Source organism: Haemorhous mexicanus, chromosome 27 (assembly GCF_027477595.1).
Source record: "Haemorhous mexicanus isolate bHaeMex1 chromosome 27, bHaeMex1.pri, whole genome shotgun sequence".
In the NCBI taxonomy this organism is placed as follows: domain Eukaryota; kingdom Metazoa; phylum Chordata; class Aves; order Passeriformes; family Fringillidae; genus Haemorhous; species Haemorhous mexicanus.
In genome coordinates, this window is record NC_082367.1 from 4,819,517 (window position 1) to 4,847,265 (window position 27,749).

At 65.7% G+C, this 27,749-nt stretch overlaps 1 protein-coding gene across 1 annotated transcript; it reads right to left on the bottom strand.

Annotated features, from left to right (window-relative positions):
- Positions 1 to 27,367, bottom strand: COL16A1 (collagen type XVI alpha 1 chain). The gene is made up of 71 exons (XM_059868777.1): positions 27,226 to 27,367; positions 26,207 to 26,319; positions 24,397 to 24,459; positions 24,173 to 24,290; positions 22,774 to 22,897; positions 22,417 to 22,692; positions 22,254 to 22,334; positions 21,405 to 21,536; positions 19,972 to 20,025; positions 17,762 to 17,797; positions 17,393 to 17,419; positions 16,910 to 16,972; positions 16,729 to 16,770; positions 16,596 to 16,640; positions 16,366 to 16,401; positions 16,158 to 16,220; positions 16,002 to 16,046; positions 15,820 to 15,915; positions 15,648 to 15,686; positions 15,379 to 15,423; positions 14,665 to 14,700; positions 14,343 to 14,453; positions 14,219 to 14,254; positions 14,098 to 14,133; positions 13,933 to 14,022; positions 13,804 to 13,848; positions 13,651 to 13,686; positions 13,510 to 13,563; positions 13,247 to 13,363; positions 13,136 to 13,171; positions 12,922 to 13,029; positions 12,714 to 12,836; positions 12,580 to 12,633; positions 12,221 to 12,262; positions 12,103 to 12,138; positions 11,864 to 11,917; positions 11,728 to 11,796; positions 11,589 to 11,633; positions 11,452 to 11,478; positions 11,309 to 11,374; positions 11,170 to 11,223; positions 11,042 to 11,095; positions 10,913 to 10,966; positions 10,785 to 10,829; positions 10,585 to 10,701; positions 9,772 to 9,807; positions 9,548 to 9,622; positions 9,384 to 9,428; positions 9,047 to 9,082; positions 7,944 to 7,997; positions 7,785 to 7,838; positions 5,726 to 5,779; positions 5,563 to 5,607; positions 5,428 to 5,481; positions 5,313 to 5,348; positions 4,673 to 4,735; positions 4,483 to 4,554; positions 3,890 to 3,943; positions 3,759 to 3,803; positions 3,530 to 3,574; positions 3,374 to 3,427; positions 3,222 to 3,275; positions 3,075 to 3,125; positions 2,874 to 2,963; positions 2,743 to 2,778; positions 2,582 to 2,626; positions 2,312 to 2,500; positions 2,136 to 2,202; positions 1,873 to 2,049; positions 456 to 533; positions 1 to 368 (listed from the first exon to the last, which is right to left on the bottom strand). The coding sequence occupies exons 2-71, from the start codon at positions 26,280 to 26,282 to the stop codon at positions 166 to 168; spliced, it is 4,818 nt and encodes a 1,605-aa protein (XP_059724760.1). The 5' UTR covers positions 26,283 to 26,319; positions 27,226 to 27,367; the 3' UTR covers positions 1 to 165.
- Between the last annotated feature and the right edge of the window lie 382 nt (positions 27,368 to 27,749).

Here is a 27,749-nt window from a genome sequence, read left to right on the forward strand (position 1 = left end):
TCCACTCTCAGGTGTATTTTTGGAGCAGGATCCACCCGCCCCTGCCATTGCCACGGAGCTGTACAAGCCCCGAGCCCCCCGCCACGGGCACGGCCCCGGCACAGCGGGGGAACAACAGGAACAATATTAACAGCAAATTTGGGGGGCTCGGCGGGCACGGGGGGCTCAGCCAAAGGGACCCTTGACGTTCTTGGGCTGGAAGAGAGGCTGCTCCATGGGCACAGCTCCCAGGCACTCGGCGGGGCTGCAGTGCCCCGTCTTGCCCGGCTGCCCCGTGGCACCGGGAGGGCCGGGGATGCCGGGGATGCCCTGCTGCCCCACGGGGCCCGGGGGACCCATCTTGCCATAGCCTGGTGGCCCTTGGGGACCTGGAAGAGATGGAGTGAAAGAAGGGTGAGGGGGTGGCAGCAAAGGCCAGCATGGGGCTGGGGGCTAGGCGGAGGGAGGGGGCTCACCTGGGGGTCCCGGGGGGCCGCTGTCCCCCATCAGCCCCACACCTTTCTCGCCTTTCTCTCCTTTGGCACCCGGCTCACCTGGGGGAGAAGTGGATGGAGAGGAGGGATGAGAACCCAGCACAGCCACAGCATCCCAGTGCCAGGGACACTGGGAATGAACTGGGGACACTGGGAATGAACTGGGGACACTGGGAATGTCCTGAGGACACTGGGAACAGCCCAGGGACACTGGGAATGTCCTGAGGACACTGGGAACAGTCCAGGGACACTGGGAAGGAACTGGGGACACTGGGAATGAACTGGGGACATTGGGAACAGCCCAGGGACACTGGGAATGAACTGGGGACACTGGGAACAGCCCAGGGACATGGAGAACATGATGGGAACACTGGGAACATGATGGGGACACTGGGAACATGATGGGGACACTGGGAGCACCCAGAGACACTTGGAACACTCCAGGGACACCAGGAACATGATGGGGACAATAGGAATATGCCAGGGACACTGGGAAATGTCCTAGGGACATTGGGAAGGTCCTGGGAACACTGGTAACACCCCCGGGACATCGAGAACATGATGGGGACACTGAGGAACACCCCAGGGGCACTGGGAACATGATGGGGACACTGAGAACATCTCGGGGACACCGGGAACACCCCAGGGGCAATGGGAACATGATGGGGACACTGGGAACATCACAGGAGCACCAGGAACATCCCAGGGACACTGGGAACACCTCAGGGACACTGGGAACATTATGGGGACACTGGGAACACCCCAGGGGCAATGGGAACATGATGGGGACACTGGGAACACCTCAGGGACACTGGGAACATGATGGGGACACCGGGAACATGATGGGGACACCGGGAACACCCCAGGGGCACTGGGAACATGATGGGGACACCGGGAACACCCCAGGGGCACTGGGAACATGATGGGGACACCGGGAACATCACAGGAGCACCAGGAACACCTCAGGGACACTGGGAACATGATGAGGACACTGGGAACATCACAGGGGCACTGGGAACATGATGGGGACACTGGGAACATCACAGGAGCACCAGGAACATCCCAGGGACACCGGGAACACCCCAGGGACACTGGGAACATGATGGGGACACCGGGAACACCCCAGGGGCACTGGGAACATGATGAGGACACCGGGAACATCACAGGAGCACCAGGAACACCTCAGGGACACTGGGAACATGATGAGGACACTGGGAACATCACAGGAGCACCAGGAACATCCCAGGGACACTGGGAATATCCTGGGGACACCGGGAACACCCCAGGGGCAATGGGAACATGGTGGGGACACTGGGAACATCACAGGAGCACCAGGAACATCCCAGGGACACCGGGACCATCCCGGGGACACCGGTTACGCCCGGGGAGCAGCACGTACCCCGCATGCCCGGCACGCCCTGCCGCCCCTCTCTGCCGATCTGCCCCGGCATCCCCGGGGAGCCGGGGGGTCCCGGCCGGCCCGGCAGCCCGTCCTTCCCGGGGGGACCGGGCCTGCCCGGGGATGCCACCATCTCCACCGGGAAGTGCAGCCGGGAGGTGTAATACGCCATCCGCTCTGCGGGGACACGGACCCAGCTCAGCCGGCGGGGACACGGAGGGGACACGGGGAGGGTCCCCGGGCTTGTCACCACCCCCTGTTACCGTCAAACATCTTGTTCAGCTCCTGGCGGATGAACCGCTTGACCTCGTCGTAATTCACCACATCTCCCTGCGGGGACACGAGGGGACACGGGAGGGGACACACAAACGGCCGCCGCCACCGCGTCCCGCCACAGGGACAGCGTCCTGCCCCTGACACGGCCACCCACTGTCCTTACCATCATCCCCGGGGGTCCCGGTAGGCCGGGGCTGCCCGCGGGGCCCGGCGAGCCCGGGGGTCCCCTCTCCCCCGCGGGTCCCCGCGGCCCCACTGGCCCCATGGAGCCGCTTTTGCCCGGCCCCCCGGGCATTCCGGCTCTGCCCTTCTCCCCGGGGTAGCCACGCTCGCCGGGGGCTCCAGAGTCACCCTGTGGACAGGAAAGGTCAGTCCTGGCGTGCTGGGACAGCTGTGGTGGCCGTGGTGGCACTGCCAGGTGTCACAGCCTCACCTTCTGTCCGGCCGGGCCCGCAATGCCCGGTTTTCCTGGGGGTCCCTGGAAAACAGGAACAGCATGACAGGGATGTCCCCTCCTGGGGACACCCCGACCTGCCAGAGGATGACAAAATCTGTGTCCAGCAGGGGAGGAAGGCTCCAAAGAACCCCACTCACCTCCTTCCCAACGGGTCCATCCGGTCCCTGCTCTCCCTGTGGGGACAGAGAGGGGCAGCGTGAGGTGGTGACACCACGGGGCCACCCCCGAGGTCCCCACGCTCTGGGGTACAGGGTCCTGCTGTGCTCACCGGTGGTCCCGGGTGTCCCGGGGGTCCTGGCTGTCCTGGCATTCCCGGCAGACCCCGCTCGCCCACGGAGCCGCGCTCGCCCTTCAGCCCCTGCGGGGAGGAGGGACCGGGAGCACCGGGAGCACCGGGATCAGGGGATCCCAAACCCGCCTGTCCCCACCCCAAATCCCACCCCAAAGCTCCAGCCCTGGCACTACTCACCACCCCAGCGAGGCCAGCGGGCCCCGGCTGTCCTGGGCTGCCAGGGGGACCCTGGGGACAGAGACAGTGGGGTCAGCTGGGGGTCACGGGTGGTGTCCCCACTCCCTGTCCCCAAGGGATGCCCCCATGACGGGGACAGCAACTTACAATGAGCCCGGGGGGTCCCTGCCGGCCTTGGGGTCCCATGGGTCCGGGGTCACCCTGAGGAAGGCAAGGTGAGGAGGAGGAGGAGGAGGAGGAGGAGGAGGAAGGGGGGTGGTGACAAGGGGGTGCCCAGGGGTCACCCAGCCCTCGCTCACCTCGGCTCCCGGCCGGCCCGTGCTGCCCGGGGGGCCGGGTTTGCCACAGTCACCCTAAAGGGAGGAAGGGACATCACAGCCAGAGCAGTGAATGGGGAGTCCTGGCCAGGCCCGAGGTCCTTGGGGATGTCACCAGGCAGTGGCACCATGGCTCACCTTCGGTCCTGGGAGCCCTGGGTGTCCTGTCTTGCCCTTGAAACCCTGGAGAGAGAAAAGAGCTGGGTGGGGGTCCCAGGGTGCTGCCAAGTGACCCTGACCCTGCAGTGCTGGTCCAGGGCCACCACCCTCAGCTCGGTGTCCCCAGGAGCACGTCAGGGGACAGTCCTGGCTCAGGGGAGCCTGGCTTGGCTGCCAGGGAGAGGTGACAAGGAGGGCTGCCACTCACCGGAGGACCCATCATCCCTGGTGGCCCGGGGGGCCCAGGGTCACCCTGGGGAGAGAGACAAGGGTTGGGGGTGTCCTGGGGGGTGCAGGGGGCTGCCCCCCAGCAAAACCCCGAGAGCTCCAGAGCCTCACCCTCAGCCCTGGCTTGCCATCCTTGCCGTCCAGTCCTTCCAAGCCAGCAGGGCCCTGTGGGGACAAGGTGACAGTGACAGAGGGAGGCTGGCACTGGGGAGCTCTGGGCGTTCCTGAGGGACTTGCTCAGGGCATGCCAGGCCATGGGAACAGATCCCTGAGGATGGGAACAGATCCCAGGAATGGGAACAGATCCCAGGAATGGGAACACATCCCTGAGGATGGGAAAAGGTCCCTGGGATGGGAACAGATCCCAGGAATGGGAACAGATTCCAGGAATGGGAACAGATTCCAGGAATGGGAACAGATCCCTGGGGATGGGAACAGATCCCAGGAATGGGAACAGATCCCTGAGGATGGGAACAGATCCTTGAGAATGGGAACAGATCCCTGGGGATCGGAACACATCTCTGGGAGTGGGAACAGATCCTTGAGAATAGGAAGAGATCCCTGGAGATGGGAACAGACCCCAGGAAATGGGAACAGGTCCAGGGGATGGGAACAGGTCCAAGAAATGGGAACAGGTCCAGGGGATGGGAACAGCCAGTGTTGCTCCCAGGAGCACCCGAGGGTGACACGTGGGGGTTCCTTACCTGGATTCCGGGGGGTCCAGGGGGTCCGGGGGGCCCTGGCATCCCCGTGGGGCCTCGCATGCCCTCGCTGCCCTGCAAGAGCCACAGGAGGTGACAGGCACGGCAGGGCCACCAAACGCGGGCACGGCCCGAGGGACAGGCGGGGACACCGCAGAGCCACTGCCCGGTGGCACTTGTCCCTGGCACTCACCTTCTCTGCCACAGGCCCTGGTGGCCCGGCTGGACCAGCCTTTCCCGGGAAACCAGGCGGGCCCTAAAGGGGAGAGGGGTGCTGAGTGAAGGGGGACCCCGGCCCGAAAATCCCGCTCTTTCCTGCCTTGGTTTAATGGGATTGATCCGGGGCTGCTCCCTGCTCCTCACCCCACTGGTGTCCCCCTTGTGGAACCCCCTGTCCTGCGGGGACACGGGGACACACAACCAGGAGTGGGGTCCAGCTCCCAGGGTGCTGGAATTCCCAGTGGGGTTTACTCAGAATTCCCATGGGATTTACTCAGAATTCCTGGTGGGATTTACGCAGAACTCCCAGTGGGGTTTACTCAGAATTCCCAGTGGGATTTACTCAGAATTCCCATGGTGTTTACTCAGAATTCCCAGTGGTGTTTACTCAGAATTCCCATGGGATTTACTCAGAATTCCCATGGGATTTACTCAATTCCCGGTGGGATTTACTCAGAATTCCCATGGGATTTACTCAGAATTCCCAGTGGGATTTATGCAGAATTCCCATGGGATTTATGCAGAATTCCCATGGGATTTACTCAGAATTCCTGGTGGGATTTACTCAGAATTCCTGGTGGGATTTACTCAGAATTCCCATGGGATTTACTCACCGGTGGTCCCGGGAAGCCAGGCTGGCCCTGGAAACCCTGAGGAGAGACAGGAGCTGAGCTGGACCCCACAGCCCACAGGGGTCCTGGGGGTCCTGTCCCCTTTGGGGACACTCACCTGGTCCCCCTTCTCTCCGGCGCTTCCCGGGAGCCCACGCTCACCCCTGGGACCCTGCGGAGAGATGGGATGGGGTGGTGGGAGCACCCCAAAACCCCCCAGCACTCCAAAACAGCCCCCAGGGTGGGCACCTACCGCTGGCCCCACGGGACCGGGCAGCCCATCCACGCCGGGGGGTCCCTGGGAAGGACAGGAATAGGATCAGGTGGAAGGTGCCAGCCCTGGTGCCCACGGAGAGGGGGCACCTGGGGCAGCCCCCAGCCCCACTGCCCCCGGAGCGGGGCCCTGAGGGACTCACCAGCTCCCCTTTCTCTCCGGGGGGACCCACGTAGCCTCGCTCGCCTTTGATGCCCTGGGAAGGAAGGGACAAGGTGGGGACAGGGGGCATGGATGGGACATGGCACAGGGATGGGATTTGGGGCAAGGGTGGGGACAGGGGGCATGGATGGGACATGGCACAGGGATGGGATCTGGGGCATGGGTGGGACATGGGGCATGGATGGGACATGGCACAGGGATGGGATCTGGGGCATGGGTGGGACATGGGGCATGGATGGGACATGGCACAGGGATGGCATTTGGGGCAAGGGTGGGGTCTGGGGCATGGGTGGGACATAGGGTACAGGTGGGACATGGGGCATGGATGGGATATGGCACAGGGATGGCATTTGGGGCAAGGGTGGGACATGGGGCATGGATGGGACATGGCACAGGGATGGCATTTGGGGCATGGATGGGACTCGGGGTACAGGTGGGACATGGGGCATGGATGGAACATGGCACAGGGATGGCATTTGGGGCATGGGTGGGGTCTGGGGCACGGGTGGGACATGGGGTACAGGTGGGACATGGGGCAAGGGTGGGACATGGCACAGGGATGGGATCTGGGGCAAGGGTGGGACATGGCACAGGGATGGGATTTGGGGCATGGGTGGGACATGGGGTACAGGTGGGATATGGGGCATGCGTGGGATATGGGGCATGGCTGGGATTTGGGGTACAGGTGGGATTTGGGGTACAGGTGGGATTTGGGGCATGGGTGGGACACGGAGCATGAATAGGACTTGGCACAGGGATGGGATTTGGGGCAGGGTTGGGATTTGGGGCAGGGTTGGGATTTGGGGTACAGGTTGGATATGGGGCAAGGATGGGATATGGGGCATGGGTAGGATTTAGGGTACAGGTGGGGTTTGGGGCATGGATGTTACATGGGGCATGGATGGGACATGGGGTACAGGGATGGGATTTGGGGCAAGGGTGGGGTCTGGGGCATGGGTGGGACATGGGGTACAGGTGGGACATGGGGCATGCATGGGACATGGCACAGGGATGGGATTTGGGGCAAGGGTGGGACATGGCACAGGGATGGCATTTGGGACATGGGTGGGACATGGGGCATGGATGGGACATGGGGTACAGGGATGGGATCTGGGGCAAGGGTGGGGTCTGGGGCATGGGTGGGACATGGGGTACAGGTGGGACATGGGGCATGGGTGGGACATGGCACAGGGATGGGATTTGGGGCAAGGGTGGGACATGGGGCATGGGTGGGACATGGCACAGGGATGGCATTTGGGGCATGGGTGGGACATGGGGTACAGGTGGGATATGGGGCATGCGTGGGATATGGGGCATGGCTGGGATTTGGGGTACAGGTGGGATTTGGGGTACAGGTGGGATTTGGGGCATGGGTGGGACATGGGGCATGAATAGGACTTGGCACAGGGATGGGATTTGGGGCAGGGTTGGGATTTGGGGCAGGGTTGGGATTTGGGGTACAGGTTGGATATGGGGCAAGGATGGGATATGGGGCATGGGTAGGATTTAGGGTACAGGTGGGGTTTGGGGCATGGATGTTACATGGGGCATGGATAGGACATGGCACAGGGATGGGATTTGGGGCAGGAATGGGATTTGGGGCATGGGTGGGATTTGGGGTACAGGTGGGGTTTGGAGTATGGGTGGGCAATGGGGCATGGGTGTTACGGGGGCATGGGTGGGACGTGGCACAGGGATGGGATTCGGGGCATGGGTGGGGTCTGGGGCATGGGTGGGACATGGGGTACAGGTGGAACATGGGGTACAGGTGGGACATGGGGCATGGATAGGACATGGGGCATAGATAGGACATAGCACAGGGATGGGATCTGGGGCATGGGTGGGACATGGGGTACAGGTGGGACATGGGGCATGGATAGGACATGGGGCATAGATAGGACATAGCACAGGGATGGGATCTGGGGCATGGGTGGGGTGTGGGACATGGCACAGGGATGGGATCTGGGGCAGGAATGGGATTTGGGGCAGGGATGGGACACAGGGGCTGGCAGGGGCTGCCTGGTCCCCCCAGTACTCACAGGAAGGCCGGGGGGCCCCGTGGCCCCGGGGTAGCCAGGTTGTCCAGGAGGTCCCTGTGTGTGAGGATGATGACTTTGAGGCACCTGCAGCGCCCCAGCCAGGTGCCAACCCCCACGGGCCAGCAGTGTCCCCCTGTCCCCTCGTCCCACAGCACTCACCGGCTCCCCTTTGGCTCCGGCCAGCCCGGCAGGGCCACGCTCCCCTTGGAGACCCTTTGTGGGGAGAAGAGAGGAGATGCAGGGGGGTCTCCTGCAGCCCCTCCCGGGGCTGTGCCCACCTGGCAGCAGGACCTGGGCACAGCCCCTGGGCTCTGTGACCTCTGCCAGCCTGCTGGGACCCTGCCTGGGCTCCCTCCACCCCTGCAGGCAGCGGGGTCAGTGCCCAGGCGTGGTGGGGACGCTCAAACCCTGGTGGCACGGAAATGTCAGCCCTGGGTGGGCTGCGTGGGGTGCCCAGCTCTGGCTGCAGCCCTCAGCTCCAGCCTGGTGCCCCCCGTCCTCCCAGGGGGACACGGGGACAGCCTGGAGCGCCACGGGGACCTCCGGGGTGGGTTAGTGGGGTGACGCGGTGCCGAGGTGACAGAGAACGACAGGACACGCTGGCACACCGCAGAGCACGGCCCACAGAGAGCCCCAGAGGGCCCCAGAGAGGCCCTGGGGTGACGGTGACATTAGTGGACGAGGGGACACGAGCAGGAGGGCAGGATCCTCCGAGAGCCACCGGCACAGCCCCACCACCAGCTCCTGTGGGGAGCGAGCAGGGGGCAGCAGGAGGGTGGAGATGGAGATGGAGGTGAGGATGAAGATGGAGATGAAGATGGAGATGGTGGTGGAGGCTGAGTGACCACACAGGAGGGAGGAGGAGGAGGAGGAAGAGCCCAGGTCACACACGGGATCCTCCTGGTCCCCATCAGGAGTGACCCTGGTGACCATCAGGGATGCTGTGACGGGTCACCTGGCCCAGGTGGCACCTCCCTGGCACACCTGGAGCCGCGCCAGCTCCCGTGGTGCCACGGGGACCCAGCAGGTGGCGAGTGCCAGCAGCAGGTCCCTGAACTGAGGAAGACCATCCCCAAATAAACCCGGGTCCGCCGGGACCCCCTGCTTTGGGAGGGAGGAGCGGGAATGGCGGCATGGAGATGGATGGAAGGGGCGGGGCAGCTGCGCTGCGGCTGTCCCCAGCAGGGACAGGGACAGGGGACACAGCCAAACCAAGCGGCAGCGACACACGGGCACAGAGCGGAGCCGTGCTGGGTTCTTACGGGCAGTCCGGGCGTTCCAGGAAAGCCTGGGGGGCCCTGAGGGGAGAAACAGGGAGGTCACAGCTTGGAGGAGCCTGGCCTGAGCCCTGGGGGGTGCCACAGAGCTCCTGCTCCACCTCCGGGCCGGCAGCAGCGTCACCTCCTTCTCCAGCTTCCCTGGGGACATCCATGGGGACATCCGCGCCATGCCACGTCACACCTGTGCCTCGCCGTGGCCAAGGCCCTCTGCCCATCACCACGGCCTCAGGGCAGGGTGCCAGGCCCCTTTGGCAACCTGCTTGGAGGGGCTGCGAGCCCCCCAGACCCCCCCCCCCCCAGCCCGGGCAGGGGTACTCACGATGGGTCCGGGTGGTCCTGGGGGTCCGCGCAGCCCTGGGGAGCCCTGGGAGGGGGAGGGGGGTGCCAGGTGTGACCACCGAGGTGGGGACAGCACCAGGGGATGTGCCACAGCGCCCAGGAAGGGCTGGGGGGGCAGGGGTGGCAGGGGTGGGGCTCACCCACCTGCTCTCCTCGCTCTCCTGGGACCCCCGGGGCTCCCGGCAGCCCGGGGTGACCCGCGCAGTCAGGGCTGTCACCCTGCAGGGCGTGGGGACACATCAGGACCCCGAGGTGGCACTGCCACCCACGCTGAGCCCTGCCAAGCCTCCCCCAAAGCCCCCACAGCTGGGGGACAGTCCTGGATGGCCGGCAGGGAGCATCCCTGGGGAGCAGGGGGTGGCACTCACCCGAGCCTCCTCCGCTCGCGGGAACTGCGCCAGGCACTGCGAGAGAACCCCGGTGTCACCCAGCTGTGACAAAGGGCCAGCCTGTCCCTCCCCGGGATCCCTTCTGGGGCTGTGCCCGCATTCCCAGAGGGGACAGTGTCCCCAGAGGGCGGCACTTCCCCCCACTGCCACCAAATCCAATTCCCTGGGACTCGGGAGGGACTCAGGAGCATCTCTCCAACCCCACAGATCCAGGGGGTGTTGGGCACCCAAATCCCCACCCAGAGCTGTGGGAAAACTCACCCTGGCACAGTTCTCACTGCCAGGGGTGCCTGGCATGGATGTCCCCATCCTCCTTCTCCCCCTCCACCCCAACTGCCACCAAATCCAATTCCCTGGGGCTCGGGAGGGACTCGGGAGCATCTCTCCAACCCCACCCCACAGATCCAGGGGATGTCGGGCACCCAAATCCCCACCCAGAAAATCACCCTGGCACAGTTCTCACTGCCAGGGGCGCATGGCATGGATGCCCCCATCCCCCTTCTCCCCCTCCACCCCCAACTGCCACCAAATCCAATTCCCCAGGAGTCAGGAGTGTCTCCAACCCCACCCCACAGATCCAGGGGGCGTTGGGCACCCAAATCCCCACCCAGAAAATCACCCTGGCACAGTTCTCACTGCCAGGGGCGCATGGCATGGATGCCCCCATCCCCCTTCTCCCCCTCCACCCCCAACTGCCACCAAATCCAATTCCCCAGGAGTCAGGAGTGTCTCCAACCCCACCCCACAGATCCAGGGGGTGTTGGGCACCCAAATCCACACCCAGAAACTCACCCTGGCACAGTTCTCACTGCCAGGGGCACCTGGCATGCCCCCATCCCCCTTCTCCCCCTCCACTCCCCCGGGAGCTTCCAGGGCTGCCTGCAGCTGGGCACAGTCCCCGCAGAGAGTCTGGGAAAGGGAGGAAAAGGGCACTCAGGAGTGCCCCGAGGGGTGCCCAGGGCACGAGGGTGACCCCATGCCCACCCCCTCACCTTCAGCACCTCGATGTTCCTCTCAGCCATGACAGCCAGAGGTCCCTGGAAGAGAGGGAGGGATGGAGGGAGGGATTGTCCCCACCATGGGGACAGGGGACATTGCCACTGGAATTGTCACCACCTACCAGGTCTCCGGCTGGTCCAGGCAGTCCGGGCAAGCCGTTGTGTCCCGGCATTCCCTAAATCCCAGGGGAATATTCAAACCCTGCCCTGAAAGCTCAGGATGGGCCCCGCTCCCCTCCCCCACCGCTCACCTGGCGACCGGGGGCACCGGGCGGCCCGGGGGGGCCGGGAGCTCCGGGGGGGCCCTGCAAGACCCCAAAAAGCAATCAGAGAGGGGTGAGGGGTGAGGGGTGAGGGGGGTGGCAGGGGTGGCACGGACCTGCGGGCCGGGCTGGGGCTGCCAGGACATCCCAGTCCATAATCCCGGCGCTCCCTGGGGGTGAGAGAATCCCGGAGGGTGAAACGGGGCCGGGGGGTGCCCCTGAGGGTGGCACGGTGCCAGGGGGGGTGACACTCACCGGCATCCCGTTGTAGCTGGGGTCCTGGCGGGGGCTGGAGGAGCAGGAGCACTCGCCGGGGTCTCCCTGTGGGCACAGGGGGTGAGGGCAGGGCGGGTTTGGGGTGGCACGGGGGGCACGGCTCCACCCGGACCCCGACTCACCTTCTCTCCCTGGGCACCCTTCTCCCCCTGCCAGAGGAAAACGGAGATGGGTGTTAGGGCACCCCCCAGTGCCCCCCACCCACCGTGTGACCCCCCCAGACCCCCTGGCACACCCCCCTGGCACCCCCCTCACCTACCGGCTGCCCGCTGGAGCCGGGGAGCCCCCGCTGCCCCTCGGGGCCCTGCGAGGAAGAGGAGGGTGAGGGAAGTGCCTGGCTCGACCAGGATCAAGGTGCCAGCAGGGTGGCACTGCCCATCCCCCAGGGCAGGACCTACCGGTGGCCCTGTGACGCTGCTCCCTGGTGGCCCAGGGGGTCCCGTGGCACCTTTGGGGCCCGGAGGTCCCTGCAGAGGAAGGACAGCAGGAATGGGCAGCACAGGGGACACCGAGGCCTGGGGGACACTCCCTTACCTTGGCACCTTTCTCTGCTGCCATCCCCGGGGGTCCCTGCGGTCCGGGGGGGCCCTGGGGGCAGGACAGGGTGTTGGTTCCCCCCAAGGAGGGGACAATGTCTCCCCAGAGCCACCACAAGCTGCACAGAGGGCTGGCAGGGGTGTGACCCCATCACCCAGGGCTGGGCACCCCAAACCCCCACCCCAAAGCCCCACCCCAAACCCCCACCCCAAACCCCCACCCCAAACCCTACTCACAGGGGGTCCGGGGGGTCCGGTGCTCCCGGGGTCTCCCTGGGAAAAGCAGAGCATGTGAAAGCCACCAGAGCCACCCAGCAGGGGACAGCAGGGGACAACAGCAGGGGACAAAACCCACCTGTGGTCCTGGCTGGCCGATCCCCCGCGGTCCTGGCTCACCCTACGGACACAGAGGGGCACTGAGGTGTCCCCAGGACCCCACAGAGGGGCACAGAGGTGTCCCCAGAACCCCACAGTGGGGCACTGAGGTGTCCCCAGGACCCCACAGTGGGGCACTGAGGTGTCCCCCAGGACCCCACAGAGGGGCACTGAGGTGTCCCCAGGACCCCACAGAGGGGCACTGAGGTGTCCCCAGAACCCCACAGAGGGGCACTGAGGTGTCCCCAGAACCCCACAGTGGGGCACTGAGGTGTCCCCAGGACCCCACAGAGGGGCACTGAGGTGTCCCCAGGACCCCACACCCTGCACCCCACTCACCTGCAGCCCCTTGGGTCCGGCAGGACCCCGCACCCCCGGCAGCCCCGGCTTGCCCTAAAACACAGCAGGGTGACCCCGAGGGCACGGTGCCAGCGGGCTCTGTCCCCTCTGTCCCGTGGGGAGGGGACACTCACGGCTCTGCCCGGCTGGCCCACGCCTGGCGGGCCCTGCTCCCCTTTGGGCCCGGCTTTTCCCGGGATGCCCACGGCGTCCGGGAGGTGCCCGAGCGTGGCGGGGTGAGGCTCACACGGCTCTCCCTGCAGGGAGGGGACAGGAGAGGGATGGACGGGTGGGTGACACCGTGGGGACAGGGTACAGCTGCCCAAATTGTGGGGCTCTCACCTTGTCACCTTTGGGGCCGGCTGGTCCCCGGATGCCAGGCTCACCCGACAGCCCCGGGACACCGGCCGTGCCCGGGTCCCCCGGGTCCCCCGGGCTGCCAGCGTCACCCTGGCAAAGAGAGGGGACAAAGCTGGCGCCAGGAGGGAGGGGACACACGGCACACAGAGGTCACAGCGCCCTCTGCCAGCGCTGAGCCACCCCGAGCCCCTCTCACCTTCTGTCCCTTCTCGCCAGCCTCGCCGGGTCTGCCCTGGGGAAACGCAGCAATGGGTCAGGGTGGGGCATCCCCCCCAAAACGGGCACGGCGGGCACGGGGGGCACTCACCGCTCTGCCCGGGGGGCCACCAGGACCCCTTTCACCCGGTGGCCCCGGCACTGCCACCGCTGTCGCCGTCCCTTGGAGGGCTTGAGGGGTGGGAGGGCACTGCCTGCATTGGTCACCCTGCAGGGGGACATCCGGGCTGGGAGGTGGCCTTGGGGACCCGGACATGGCACCCTGCCCTCCCCACCTCAGCGCTGTCCCATGCCTGGGGGTCAGCAGGGACAGGACAGGGACAAGGACAGGGGTGTCCCCAGTGCTGTGCTCACCTTCTCTCCCTTGAGCCCCCTCACACCTGGGTCTCCCTTCTCTCCCGGCATTCCCTGCACGGAGAATCCACAGCACAGGTGACACCACGGTCCCCAAACTCAGCCCTGACACCCCTGAGCCCCCACAATGTCCCCACTCACCGGTCTGCCCGTGGGTCCCACGTGGCCACTGTCCCCCTGAAACGGAGCAGGGCCAGGATCAGAATTAGGCTCGGGATCAGCCCAGCCTGCCCCTCCCCCATGGGGCCATCCCGCCCCCCCCAGGGATGCCCAGAGGGGACAGGGGTCACTCACCTTGTCACCCTTGATCCCGGCCAGCTCGGACAGCCCCACCTGGCCCTGCTGGACACCCGTGTGGTCACCCAGAGCACTCCAGGGTGTCACCCCGCCCCGGGACAGGGGGGGTCCCGCCCCGCTACTCACCGGCAGCCCCGGGTCCCCCTCGAGGCCCTCGGCGGGGCCGCGGCGCAGCGCGGCGAGGACACGGAGGTCACAGGGCTGGCACGAGTCCCCCTGGGATGGCAGCAGGGGACAGCTCAGGGGCTGCAGGGGCCGAGCGAGGCACGGCACGGAGGGTCACACACTCACCTTGTCCCCTTTCATCCCCTGGATGCCGGGATCGCCCTGGCAAGGAAAAGCAGGAGCTGGGCGCTGCTCGGTGTCCCCCAGCTGGAGACGGGGACAAGCCAGCCCGGCCCGTGTCACCTACCCTGTCCCCTTTGGGTCCCGCGGGGCCGGGTGTGTCCTGGGAAGGTGGAAACGAGGGAACATCAGGGCTGCTGAGGGGACACCGCTCTGCCCTCCACCCCTCCCGTCCCCGGGTTCAGACTCACCGAGACCCCGTCCCTGCCGGGCGCTCCGGGCTCTCCCCGCGGCCCCGGCTGGCCGGGAATTCCGATGGCACCGAGCGTCCCCTCGGTGGGACACACCTGGCACGGCTCGCCCTGAACAGTGGCAGCAGTGACACAGAGGCTGGGGCTCTGTGCCGGGTGTCCCAGGCAGCCCCAGGGCCGGGGGATGTGCCCGTGGCCACCGTGTCACCGCACCCACCGTGTCACCGCACCCACCGTGTCACTGCACCCAACGTGTCACTGCACCCAACGTGTCACCCGCACCCAACGTGTCACCCGCACCCACCGTGTCACCGGCACCCACCTTGTCTCCTTTCGGCCCCAGCACTCCAGGGAGACCCTGCAGGAGCAAAGTGGGGATGGGGCTGCTTCGGGGAGGCCACACTGTGCCCCAGCAGTGCCACCCAGCACCCTCAGCTGGCCACCAGCCACGTCACGGGGTGATCCCAGCCCCGAGTGACGCTCACACTTTTCTCAAAGCTCTCTCAAGTCCTGCTTTTCCCAAATCTCTCTCAGCTCTAGGTTTCCGGAAGTCCTCTTGACTTCCACTTTTCCCAAAGTCCTCTTGACTTCCACTTTTCCCAAAGCCCTCTCAGCTCCCGCTTTTCCCAAAGCCCTCTCAACTCCTGCTTTTCCCAAAGTCCTCTTGACTCCCACTTTTCCCAAAGCCCTCTCAGTTCCCACTTTTCCCAAAGTCCTCTCAACTCCTGCTTTTCCCAAAGCCCTCTCAGCTCCCGCTTTTCCCAAAGCCCTCTCAGCTCCCGCTTTTCCCAAAGCCCTCTCAGCTCCCGCTTTTCCCAAAGCCCTCTCAACTCCCACTTTTCCCAAACCCCTTGGCTCCCAGTTTCCCAAAGCCCTCTCAGCTCTGGGTTTTCCAAAGCCCTCTCAGTTCCCGCTTTTCCCAAAGCCCTCTCAGCTCCTGGGCTCGGATCCCGGCCCCTCTCCGGCCAAGCAGCCCCGACCCCGAGCCAAAAACCCGGCCCTGACCCCGGCTTTGGCTCCTGGCTCTGCTACTCACGGGTGTCCCAGGCGATCCTCCGGGTCCAGGAGCTCCCGGGCTGCCCTGGAGCCAGAGATGGGAAATCCTGAGCTCAGCAAGGGGGACACCACAGCCCTGGGTGACACCCCTGTCCCCCCCGGGGGTGTCCTGCCCCCCAAGCCAGGCCCTTGGGCCACCCAGAGTGGTTGCTGGCTGCAGCTCAGCCCTGGTGGATCCGGCTCTGGATGGGATTCCCAGCACAGCCCCCCTGCCCTGCCAGGGACCTGGGACCCCTTCCCTGCACTCACCTTCTCTCCCTTCGGACCTGGGGGGCCACCAGGGTCACCCTGAAAGGGACAAAGGGAGGTGTTAGCCCTGCTGGGGGGCCCTGGCCAGCCAGCTCTGGCTGTGGGGTGGCACCTTGTCCCTGCCATGGCAATGGCCACTGTGGGGACACCACTTTGGCACAGGGCTCCTCACCGGCTTCCCTGGAATGCCAACCCCTGGAGAGCCTGGCTTGCCCGGGGGTCCTGGTTCACCGGCCAACCCCTCTGGTCCCACGAGGCCAGGGTCACCCTGGAGGACAATGGGGGGGTGTGGCAGTGCTGGCAGTGCCACCAGGTGCCCCATCTCCCACCTGTCACCCCCAAATCCCTGGGTACCTTCTGGCCCTTGGGTCCCACCACGCAGATCTCTCCAGGCCGGCCCTGCCAGGAGGGGAGTGGGGTGTGAAGGCTCCTGTGGCCAGAGCCCCCTGGCCTGGGGGATGCCCAGGGGGTGCCCAGGGGGTGCCCAGGTACCCCCCCAGCACTACTCACATCACGCCCAGGGCGCCCCGGCTTGCCCTGCAGTCCCCCGTCGCCCTTCTCACCCTTCTGGCCCTGCAGGACAGACAGATGTCACCTCTGGTGTCACCCGTGGTGTCACCCAAGCTACCTAGGTTGGTACTGGCAGGTCCTGGCACCTCTGCCACCATCCCAGGTGTCCCTGCTGCCATGCCAGGACCCCCAGGTGGGCTGGGCTCACCTTCTGCCCCTCAGTGCCAGCTGGCCCTGGCAGTCCCTGCACAGGAAAAAGGGGACAAAGAGGGTGCCCAGGTGGGCTCGAGAGGGTGCCCAGGTGGGCTCCTGCAGGGTCACCTCCTGCTCCTTTCATGCCCACACGGAGCTGGACCTGCAGAGCTGGACCCCCCACCCCAGCCCAGGGCAGGGGGACCTCCGCAGTGTCCCTACAGCTTGTCCCCAAGTGTCACTTACCACCTGCCCACGCTGCCCCTTCTCACCCCGCGGCCCCTCGGCGCACTGGGAGGAGGAGGAGGAAGAGGAGGAAGAAGTGAGAGGGGAGGGAGGGATGGGGAGGGGGCTTTGGGGAGGGTCTGGGGGGTCTCACCTGCACGGGGCCGCCGGGGTGGGTGCGCACACAGTCCATGCCCTGCGGAGGGGGGAGGTGGCTCAGGGACAGGGGGGGTTTGGGGACAGGGGCACCCCCAGGGTGCTGGGGACCCTGCAGGGAGCAGCTCCCCAGCAGAAGGGGACAGGCCAGGGACACAAGGGACACCAGGGACACTCACACGGTCACCCTTCTCCCCTTTGCCACCAGCCGTGCCAGGGAGGCCCCGCTCGCCCTTGGTGCCCTGCAAGAGAGGGAGGGAGGGGGACAAAGGGGCACGGGGAGGGTGACAAAGGGCACGGGGAGGGGGACAAAGGGGCACAGGGAGGGGGACAAAGGGGCACGGGGAGGGGGACAAAGGGGCACGGGGAGGGGGACAAACAGGCACAGGGAGGGTTAAAAATAGGCACAGGGAGGGGGACAAAGGGGCACGGGGAGGGTTAAAAATGGGCACAGGGAGGGGGACAAAGGGGCACAAGGAGGGTGACAAAGGGGCACGGGGAGGGGGACAAACAGACACAGACTGGCACAGGGTGGGTGACAAACGGGCACAGGGTGTCCCCATGTCCCCGTGCATGCCCACAGCCCCTGGCAGGGATGCTCTGGCACAGCATTCCCACATTCCTGCTGGAGCTCTGGGTGTCCTGGGGGGTGACAAACCAACCTTTGGACCTGGGGGACCGAGGGTGACCTGTGGAGACAGGAGAAAGGTGTCACCCAAGGTGGCAGCAACAGAGCCCTGAGCCCACCACAGTCCCTGCTGTCCCAGCACTCTGTCCCCAAGTGCCACCATGGGGCATGAGGTGTCCCAATGGCCTGCCACCCCCCTGCCATCCCCCCACACCCCAGCCAGCGGTTGCAGTAGGAATGGGGCCACATCTGGAAAGGATCAGGGGCCTTCCAGATGTTGCAGGGCCAGGAGGAGCTGTGGGGTGGTGGGGGGCTGGTGACAGCACCACGGTGGCTTTTGCCACCCCCAGCTCACAGCCCAGCCTGGGCACCTCGGGGTGCCCATGCCCAGTGCCACACTCACATTTCCTGATGCCATCTGGTGCGAGCAGGGAGGGCACTGGAAGAGACAGGGATGGAGGCTTGGAGCAGCTCCACACATGGCCCGTGGCACCCCAAACCCCAGGGCACCCAAAACCCCTGAGCGCCAAAACCCCACAGCACCCCAAACCCCAGAGCATTCCCAAAACCCCACAGCACTTCCAAAACCCACAGCACCCCAAACCCCAATGCACCCTAAACCCCACTGCACCCCAAACCCCACAGCACCCTAAACCCCACTGCACCCCAAACCCCACTGCACCCCCAAAACCCCACAGCACCCCAAACCCCAGAGCATTCCCAAAACCCCACTGAACTTCCAAAACCCACAGCACCCCAAACCCCAATGCACCCTAAACCCCACTGCACCCCAAACCCCACTGCACCCCAAACCCCACAGCACCCAAAACCCCACAGCATCCCAAACCCCACTGCACCCCCAAAACCCAGAGCACCCCAAACCCCACAGCATCCCAAACCCCACAGCACCCCCAAAACCCCACAGCATCCCAAAACCCCACAGCATCCCAAACCCCACTGCACCCAAAACCCCACAGCATCCCAAACCCCACAGCATCCCAAACCCCACTGCACCCAAAACCCCACTGCACCCCAAACCCCACTGCACCCAAAACCCCACAGCACCCCAAACCCCACTGCACCCCAAACCCCACAGCATCCCAAAACCCCACAGCATTTCCAAAACCCCACTGCACCCCAAACCCCACAGCACCCCAAACCCCACTGCACCCCAAACCCCACAGCATCCCAAAACCCCACAGCATTTCCAAAACCCCACTGCACCCCAAACCCCACAGCCCCCCAAACCCCACAGCACCCCAAACCCCACAGCCCCCCAAGCCCCACAGAACCCCAAACCCACCAGCCCCTGTCCCGCTCCCCTGAGCACCCCACACCCGTGGGGATCCCCCAGCAGCTTCTCCCCCATCCCTGGAGCTCCCTGGGCACGGGGAGAATTCCTGGATGGAGAAGGGAAACTCTGCCAGGTTTCCTCCCTGGGGAGGTGCCCAGCTCCTGGCCCGCTGTCCCTGCGGATTTGTGGCCTGACCACGGCTCTGTCAGCCAAACTGGCCCTGGCACTGGGGACACCACACTGGGGACACCCACAATGGGGACACCCACATTGGGGACACCACACTGGGGACACCACACTGGGGACACCACACTGGGGACACCCACAATGGGGACATCACACTGGGGACACCCACATTGGGGACACCACACTGGGGACACCACACTGGGGACACCACACTGGGGACACCGCACTGGGGACACCGCACAGGGGACACCCACACTGGGGACACCACACTGGGGACACCGCACAGGGGACACCCACATTGGGGACACTGGGGACAGGCAGGGTGTGGCTGTGTCCCCACGGCCTCCAGCCCCCCTGCAGTGTGAATGTGCCCCCTTGGTGGAGTGACAAAGCGATCTTTTGTCTCCTTAAAAAGGAAACAAGCTCGGAAGTTTCTCTCCTGGATTAGGTGGAAAGACACCTCATAGAACCTGGGGGACTTCACTTCAAACTTAAGGATGGGCAGTTGGACAGGAGCCAGAAAGTCCTGCCTGAGCAATTTATTAGAAAAAGAGGAGAACAAAGAAACTAATGGCTTTTGTGAGGAGTTTTACCAGGAGCAAGGACCTTTCCCACCTGGCTGGGTTCTTCTCTGTGAAGAGTTTTGTTGTTTTGCCTTTTACTAAAACTTTGTGTTTCTAACACTGCCACAGAAGCCACCCTGCTGATTTTATGCCTTGTAAGGTAGCTGAGCTGTCTTGGGTGTGATACAGATCTCCAAGAGCTTATGAGACCATATATCACCCCCCAGCCCAATCTGCACCCTGGGACATCCCCGCGGTGGGATGAGGGATCCCAGAGCCGTTCAGGGATGAGGAACAGGAGCGCTGGAGACGTTCCCCAGCTCTGGCAGCGCTCCGGAGCAGCTCGGAGGGAACAAAGAAGCCCTTGGCCAGAGCTGGGATGGCTCCAGCAGCAGCACGGAGCCAGTGGGGCCTCAATCCCTGCTCGGGGGAGCAGAGCAGCCGCTCCTCCCGGCGTCCCTGCAGCACTGGGAGCTCCCAAATTGGCAGGGACAGGGCCAGCCTGGGTGTGGGACAGTGGGTGGCACCCTGGGTGGCACTGGAAGGGGAGCAGGGCTGGGACACGCTCACCTTTTCCTTGGGATCGTCCCTCAGGCTGGTCCTTCCCGAGGTTCTGCCCGGCTCCTGCAGGGAGGGAAGAGCTCGTGGTGGCACCTGCCTGGATCAGCCCAGCCCTGGGGGCTCCCTCTCCTGAATCCTGGGTGGTCCTGCCTGGCCACCCAGGGAGGAGGAGGAGGCAGCAGAGGGACCTTCCTGTCCCTCAGCCAGGTCACAGACACCTCCCTGCCCAGGTGGGACCTGCCTGTACCTCAGCCAGGTCACAGACACCTCCCTGGCCAGGTGGGACCTTCCTGTCCCTCAGCCAGGTCACAGACACCTCCCTGCCCAGGTGTGACCTGCCTGTACCTCAGCCAGGTCACAGACACCTCCCTGGCCAGGTGGGACCTTCCTGTCCCTCAGCCAGGTCACAGACACCTCCCTGCCCAGGTGGGACCTGCCTGTACCTCAGCCAGGTCACAGACACCTCCCTGGCCAGGTGGGACCTTCCTGTCCCTCAGCCCCTCGGGTCACAGACACCTCCCTGGCCAGGTGGGACCTTCCTGTCCCTCAGCCCCTCGGGTCACAGACACCTCCCTGGCCAGGTGGGACCTTCCTGTCCCTCAGCCCCTCGGGTCACAGACACCTCCCTGCCCAGGTGGGACCTTCCTGTCCCTCAGCCCCTCGGGTCACAGACACCTCCCTGCCCAGGTGGGACCTTCCTGTCCCTCAGCCCCTCAGGTCACAGACACCTCCCTGGCCAGGTGGGACCTTCCTGTCCCTCAGCCCCTCGGGTCACAGACACCTCCCTGGCCAGCCTTGCACCAGGTGGAAAAAGTGAGGAAGGGATTTTCCAGGGACTGGATCAAGGACATGGGGGCTGGGATGGGGATGGGACTGGGATGGGATTGGGATGGGGATGGGGACTGGGATGGGGATGGGGGACCCAGGGTGGGGATGGGGATGGAGATGGAGATGGAGATGGAGATGGAGATGGAGATGGAGATGGAGATGGAGATGGAGATGGAGATGGAGATGGAGATGGAGATGGAGATGGAGATGGAGATGAAGATGGGGTCGGGGATGGGGAGAGGACCAGAACCCGGGATGGGGATGGGGATGGGGATGGGGATGGGGATGGGGGCAGGGCTGGGAACAGGGATGGGGACTGGGATGAGAATGGGGATGGAGATGGGCTCAGGGACAGGGACAGGATGGGGACCCTGGATGGGGATGGAGATGGGAACAGGGACCAGAACAGGCACGAGGTGGGGATGGAGACTGGGACGGGACTGGGATGGGATGGAGATGGGAACAGGGACCGGGACAGGCACAGGGTGGGGATGGAGACTGGGACAGGACTGGGATGGGATGGAGATGGGAACAGGGACCGGGACGGGCACGGGGTCGGGATGGAGACTGGGATGGGACCCAGCTGGGGCCAGGGTGGCACTGCCAGCGCTCACGGTGCCCAGCGGCTCCTCCAGGCAGAAGCAGCGGGTGAACACCCTGCCCTCGGGCTGCGGCACCATCTCGATGAGGTTGCTGCTCTGCATCAGCTCCGCTTGCCGGCGAGTCTTGGGCGTTTCCGTCTGGCACTGCAGGGAGACAGAGGGGTCAAGGGGAGGCTGCCGGGGGACAGCCGGGGCGTGGGGACAGCCAGCATGAGGAGGCGACACCAAGGGGACAGACCTGCCCTCACTGCGCCTCAGTTTGCCCTGTGGGGAAAACCCTGAGTGTGTACAGGGCAGTTCCAGGGTCCAGCTGGAGTTGGGGCACTCAGTGGCACTCAGGGGCACTCAGGGGTGCTCAGGGGTGCTCAGGGGTGCTCAGGGACACTCAGGGACACTCAGGGGCACTCAGGGACACTCAGGGACACTCAGGGGCGCTCAGGGGCACTCAGGGGCACTCAGGGGCACTCAGGGGCGCTCCGGGGTGCTCAGGGACACTCAGGGGCACTCAGGGACACTCAGGGGTGCTCAGGTGTGCTCAGTGGCACCAGGGGCACTCAGGGGCACTCAGGGGTGCTCAGGGGCACCAGGGGCACTCAGGGACACTCAGTGGCACTCAGTGGCACCAGGGGCACTCAGGGACACTCAGGGGTGTCAGGGGCACTCAGGGACACTCAGGGATGCTCGGGCGCTCAGTGTCACTCAGTGGCACTGAGGGGCACTCATGGGCACTCAGGGGCACTCACAGGGGCTCAGGGGCACTCAGTGGCACTCAGGGATTCTCAGTGGCACTCAGGGACTCTCAGGGACACTCAGTGGCACCCAGTGGCACCAGGGGCACTCAGTGGCACCAGGGGCACTCACCCCGCTGGCCGAGATCTCGCAGCACCCCTCCTGCCTGGCCAGCTCGGCGTCGCAGTAGATCTGGGCTTGCTGGATGTCAAACTGGTGGGACAGGATGCGGGTGACAGGTCAGGGGCAGCCCTGACACCGCGGGCAGAGCCACCCTGTCCCCAGGGGCACTCACCCGGACCGGGGTGCCACGCATGGCGTCCAGCCCCAGGAAGGCGTTGCCCTCCGGGGCCAGCGCTCGCCGCGGCCCCAGGGGCTTGGAGGAGATGGAGGCGCAGTCCAGGTGCACGGACACGGCGTGGCCCTGCACGGCCAGCACCACCTTGTGCCAGCGCCCGTCGAACAGCGACGCCACCGCCTTGCCCGCGAAGATGGCGCTGACGAAGGTGGCACCCGGAGCCCGGGCCTGGAACTCCAGGCTTCTCTCAGGGCCGTGCACGGACAGGGAGAGCTGGGCACAGAGGGGACAGTGGCACGCTCAGGGATGGCTCCTGGCCGTTCCTGGGTGTCCCCCCACGTCCCCGGGGTGTACCTGGGGGTATCCCTGCCGGTCGGTGACCTGGAAGAGGTACCAGTGCTCCCCGGTGCTGTTCTTCTTCAGCAGCAAGGTGAGGACCAGGGTGAAGGTGGGGGGCAGCCCCCGGGGGAACACCTGCCTGTGGGGACAGCTGTTGGGGTGGCTGGGCCCTACGGGGTGCTCAGGGGATGGAGTTGGCACCGAGGAGGGTAGCACCCATCCGTAGGGCACTTTCAGGTGGCAACACCACCCCAGCAAACCCCCCCTGTGGGTCCTGCCATGAGCTGTCCCCACTGGTGGCACCCCAGATGGCACCATAGTGGGTGCTGCCCCACACTGTGCACCCCAAAGATGCTCCTGCTGGTGCGGCTGCAGCGCACAGGGCTGTGCTCTTATCCCAAAATTTTGTCCCTGGGGAGCCAGGAAATGCATCCATCATCCCCGAGGCAGCTGTGGAGCGTTTCCCAGCTCGCCCACAGCCCATTCAACCACTGGAAATATTTGCTCCGGGCTCTGCTCCACTCCCGGCCTTGGCTCCCCACCCGCGGCTTTCCAAGCCACTGCTCTGGAGCTGGACCAAGGGATGGGGACTGGGACAAGGCCAGCAGTGCCCTCTGCTCTCCACGGGGCACGGGGACACCCTGACAGGGCACTGAGGGGGGTGGGCACCCGTAGGATCTCACAGCCTGGGCTGTCCCCATGTCCAGACTCCCCAAAGCTGGATTTGGGATGCCAGAAGTCCCTGGCCAAGAGCAACACCAGCCTGGAGCCTCCACCATCCATCCCTCAGCCATCCAAGGATTCGGCTGCCCAGGCTGGATCTCCTGGCCCTCTGGAGAGCCCCATGCCCAGCACAGCTCCGTGCCAGCCCCGGGGCAATGTGGGGACACACCACAGCCATTTCCTGCAGGAGCAGCTCCCGAGGATGTGGATCTGCTCCCACCCTGCCACGCTGCAGCCTCCCTGCCAGCCCTGGCACTGTGGGCACCAGGGACTGAGGGGACGAGGGCCAGTCACCCTGTGCCCCCCAGAAGCCCCCCACACACCCAGCAGAGCTCAGAGCCCCTGGAGCTCGTCTGGACCCCGCAGGCTCTGCCAAGAGCAACCACAGAGCAGCCACAGAGCCCTGCTTGCGCAAGGTTTGGCCACCACCCAGCAGAGCCGTGGCAGCCTGGGGTTTACTTTCGAGGAGAAAGGTGTTGGGGCAGCCTCGGGGTCCCCGGTGTCCCCACAGGTGACACGGACCTGCCTGGCATCCCTGGCACGAGCTAAGGGCATGGCCCACCTAGCTGCACCCAGATCCCAAATTTACACCTGGGGATGGCCTGGAGGGGCTTTGGGTCACCTGAGGGTCACTCAGGGCCACCTCATGGGTCACCCAAGGCCACCTCACGGGTCACCCAGGGCCACTCACTGCGTGGGCTGGACCAGGGGCACGGTGCCCAGGCGCAGCACCACCGGCCCCCGGGCACTGCGGATCTTTTTGATGGATGAGATCTTGAGCAGGTCGAACCTTTTAACCAGGTTAAAACCTGCAGGACAGAGCAGGGCACATGAGACAGGCAGGTGACAGTCCCCAGGCAGGTGACAGAGCCCATCCTGGGGTGTCAGGGGATCCCTGAGAGGGTTTTTCCTTACCGGTGACATTCTCATACTTGTCCCCAGCCAGATCCTCGTCCCAGAGCTGCGGGCACAGCTCCCCTGTGAGGCAAACCAGCACATCGCTGTCACTGCAGTGTCCCCAGGCACGGTGGGACAAGCAGGGTGGCACCACACAGAGCTCCCCAAGCCCAGAAGGGTCTTGGGGTGCTGCCAGGAGCCATCTCCAGCCCCCCGAGGCAGCACAGACCAAGCAAACCCAGGAGCCGGGAGGAGGGAGGCTGGAGTGCTCCAGGAGCAGCTCAGAGGGGACAGAGCTTGGGAGGGGACAGAGCTTGGGAGGGGACAGAGCTGGCCCTGCTGCCTCCCACAGGTGAAATGCTTTCCCCAGCCCTGGCTGTTTTGCCTCCAGACAGCCCTGGCTGCAATCAGCATCAGGAGACTGGGACGGCTGCCAGGGACACCCACAGTGCCATCGAGATCTGTCCCTTCCTGCCCCATCCCGGTGACAGCTCAGAGCTGGTGGCCCACAGGGACAGGCGTGAGGGTCCAGCCGGAGGCTGAGGAGCAAGAAATGCCGTGTCAGGAGTGGTCACGGGGGTGCTGCTGCTGCTTGCAGGGATAAATCACGGCTGCAGCAGCACCGAGCCACCTCCAGATGTGCCAGATGTTGGGAGGTGCGAGATGAAGGAGTAAACAAGGGGGTAGGGAGGGAGGGATTTGTTTTGTCTCCATGCAAAGCGGCCCTGGTGCCCTGGATGGGCACCAAAGATGCTCCCACCTCTTCCTTGGATGTTCCCGGGGGGTCTCTGACCCCCCCAGCCCCTGCCCACCTCTGTCCAAGAGCTTGGCACCACCATGGCTTGTGGCCCAGGCTGGCCACGGGGCCAGCAGTGGTGTGGGGACATGCTCTGGGCATGGGGATCCCAGCCAATGCCACAGCAGGGAATGTCCCAGCCAGGGGCAGAGTCCCCTCCTGCCACTGCTGACATCACCCTCAGCAGGACAGGGGACACCAAGGAGCATAAATCACCCCAGTGCCATCCCTCTGTAGCCTCTCCCAGCCCTGGGAAGGGAAAATCCCGCCTGTCCAGCCCTCTGTCCCTCAGGAGAGGCTGGCACACACGAGGCCACTCCATGACGGGCAGCAGGAGCGGGTGACAGTGTCAGTGTCCCCTCCTGGGCAAACCCGGCCCCCCCCCACCCCCGGGCCAAGCCACCGCTCCACCCCCACCGAGCCTGATGCAACCACGGCGTCCCTTCCAGCAGCTCCTCCCCTGGAGCCCGGGGCTCATCCCACAGGCCGGGGACACCCGGCAGAGCTGGCCTGGGCCACCGTCCCCCTGCCCCCAGCTGCACCTGGACACCCGCCAGCCCTCCACCATCGTGTGGATCATGGCCAAACCTCTTCCCGACTCGCAGCTGGAGGCCAAACCTCCCTCGGGAGCTCTGTGCATCCTCATCCTGCCCGGAGCGGTCCTGGCTCACCTGCCCCGCCCAGACCCGGCTCCAGCCGCGCTGCCTTGGCTGTCACCGAGCGTCCCCTGGTCCCAGAGTGGCCGAGCCCCATCCCTCCCCATGGCCAGGGCTGTGGGGGCGGGGTCGGGGTGTCCCAGCTCCCTGCAGCCCGGCTCACTCAGCTCTGCTCTCCCTGGCCCCTGCCCGCGGGGGATGCTGAGCAAAGCCCCAGAGCTCAGTCTGGAGCCACCACTCCGGTCCTGGCACGTGGGGACCTGGCACAGCTCACGGTGTCTGCAGCCACCTCTGCTCTGCCACCCCTGGGTCTGAGCCAGCTGTGACAGGGACAGGCGAGGAGGGAGGTGGCTCCCAAGCCCTCGGTGGTCCTTACCTTCCGCTGGCAGCAGCTCCTTCCCCTGGCAGGCACTAATGAGCCCGGCGAGTGCCAGGGCCCAGAGACCCCTCATGGTGCCCGTGGCAGAGGCTCAGGGCCCTCACGGCCACCTGCAAGGGAGACACCCCGAAATGGGCACCTGGTGGCCACCAGCCCACGAGGTTGCACACATCCGGAAAGCCACCAGCATGGAGTGGCACTGACCCTCCTGGCCGTGGCTCGGTGATGTTTTGGGGGTCAGTGTGGCCCCCATCCATCTGCTCCACACCCACCCCAAGCCTCAGCATCCCAGCATCCCTGGGTGTCAAAGGCCAGCACCCAAATTTACTCCAAACATTCAGAAATGCAATGACTGAAGTTCCCGTGAGTGGAACAAGGGGCTCCTGCGTGCACCCACCCGGGAAGCTCTCACCACCTCCCGTTCCATCTCCCGGTCCCGTGTGGATCCCGGGGTGTCCCTGCAGGTCACCCCGACCTGGCCTCCCTCCTGCTTCCTGCCACGAGGCAAGCTGGGGCTGCAGCAGGGCCCGGGGCCGGGACAGACCGGACACCCTCGGCTCCGGGGCTGCTGCCAGAGCGGGACGTGCATCCCCGTCCTTCACCCCACGCACAGCCCCCGGGACCCCCGGCAGCGGCGCCACCCCTGCCCTGCCTGCTCGGGGCACTCTCGCACCCCCAGCTCTTCCCAGGCTCCCAACCCCCCTGTCCGGAGCCACAACCCCTTCACCGGTTGTCCCCTGTGCTGCCACTCGGCTCCGCTGGCCTGGCACTGCCCACGCCCACCCCTTCTGCCACCCCCGCACCCCCCACGCCCCCCGCTCCGCTCCGCAGCTCCCCCCGCCCGCTCCCCGCCTTCCCCGCGCCGCACCCTCCGCACCGGCGGGTCCCCGCGGCCCCGGGGCGTGATTAACTCCGGTGATTAACGGGGAATCCCCCCTCGTCCCGTCCCGTCCCGCCGCAGGGCCGGGCTCCGCCGCGCTCCGCCCGCCCCCGGTGCGGCGCTGCCCGGGGCTCACCTGCGCGGGGCTCGGTGGGGACGGGGCTGTCGGGGGGGTGCGGGACACCGGGAACTCCTCCGCGGGACACCGGGAACTCCGCCGCGGGACACCGGGAGCTGCCGCGCCGCCCCCGCCGCCTTCCCCGCCTCCCTCCGGGGGGGGCCCGAGCCGCCCCCCAAGCCCTGCCCGCCCTCCGCACCAGCCCCCCCAACCCGGAGGGGGGCCGCCTAGGCATCCCCGCCCTTCTTCTCCTCCTCCTCCTTCCCCGGGCGCCTCCCCCGGCAGCGCCTCCCCTCCCTCCTTTCCCCCTCCGGCGCTGGACCCCGGCCCAGAAGAGGGGAACCCCAATCCCGGGGGGGGTGGGGGGTGTATCCCATTCCCTGGCCGCCACCCCTGTGGAGCGGCTCTTCCTCCCCGCAGGGAGCTGAGGGCACCATCGCCGGCCATCATGTCTGTCCCACGGAAGGAGGGTGTCCCTCAAGGATGCTCCTCCGCTGGCACGGCCCCAGGAGCAGCTCCGGGCAGACCCCGAGGCATGGGGA

Bases quoted from the DNA above. Each gene is read 5' to 3' on its own strand.
- COL16A1 (XM_059868777.1), bottom strand. From the start codon at position 26,282: ATGAGGGGTCTCTGGGCCCTGGCACTCGCCGGGCTCATTAGTGCCTGC. The intron at 22,335-22,416 runs GTGAGTGCCCCT...CTGTCCCACCAG, and splicing joins TGCGTGGCACCCCGGTCCGG to TTTGACATCCAGCAAGCCCA. The intron at 2,964-3,074 runs GTGAGTAGTGCC...TCCTCCCCGCAG, and splicing joins CCGCTGGCCTCGCTGGGGTG to GGGCTGAAGGGCGAGCGCGG.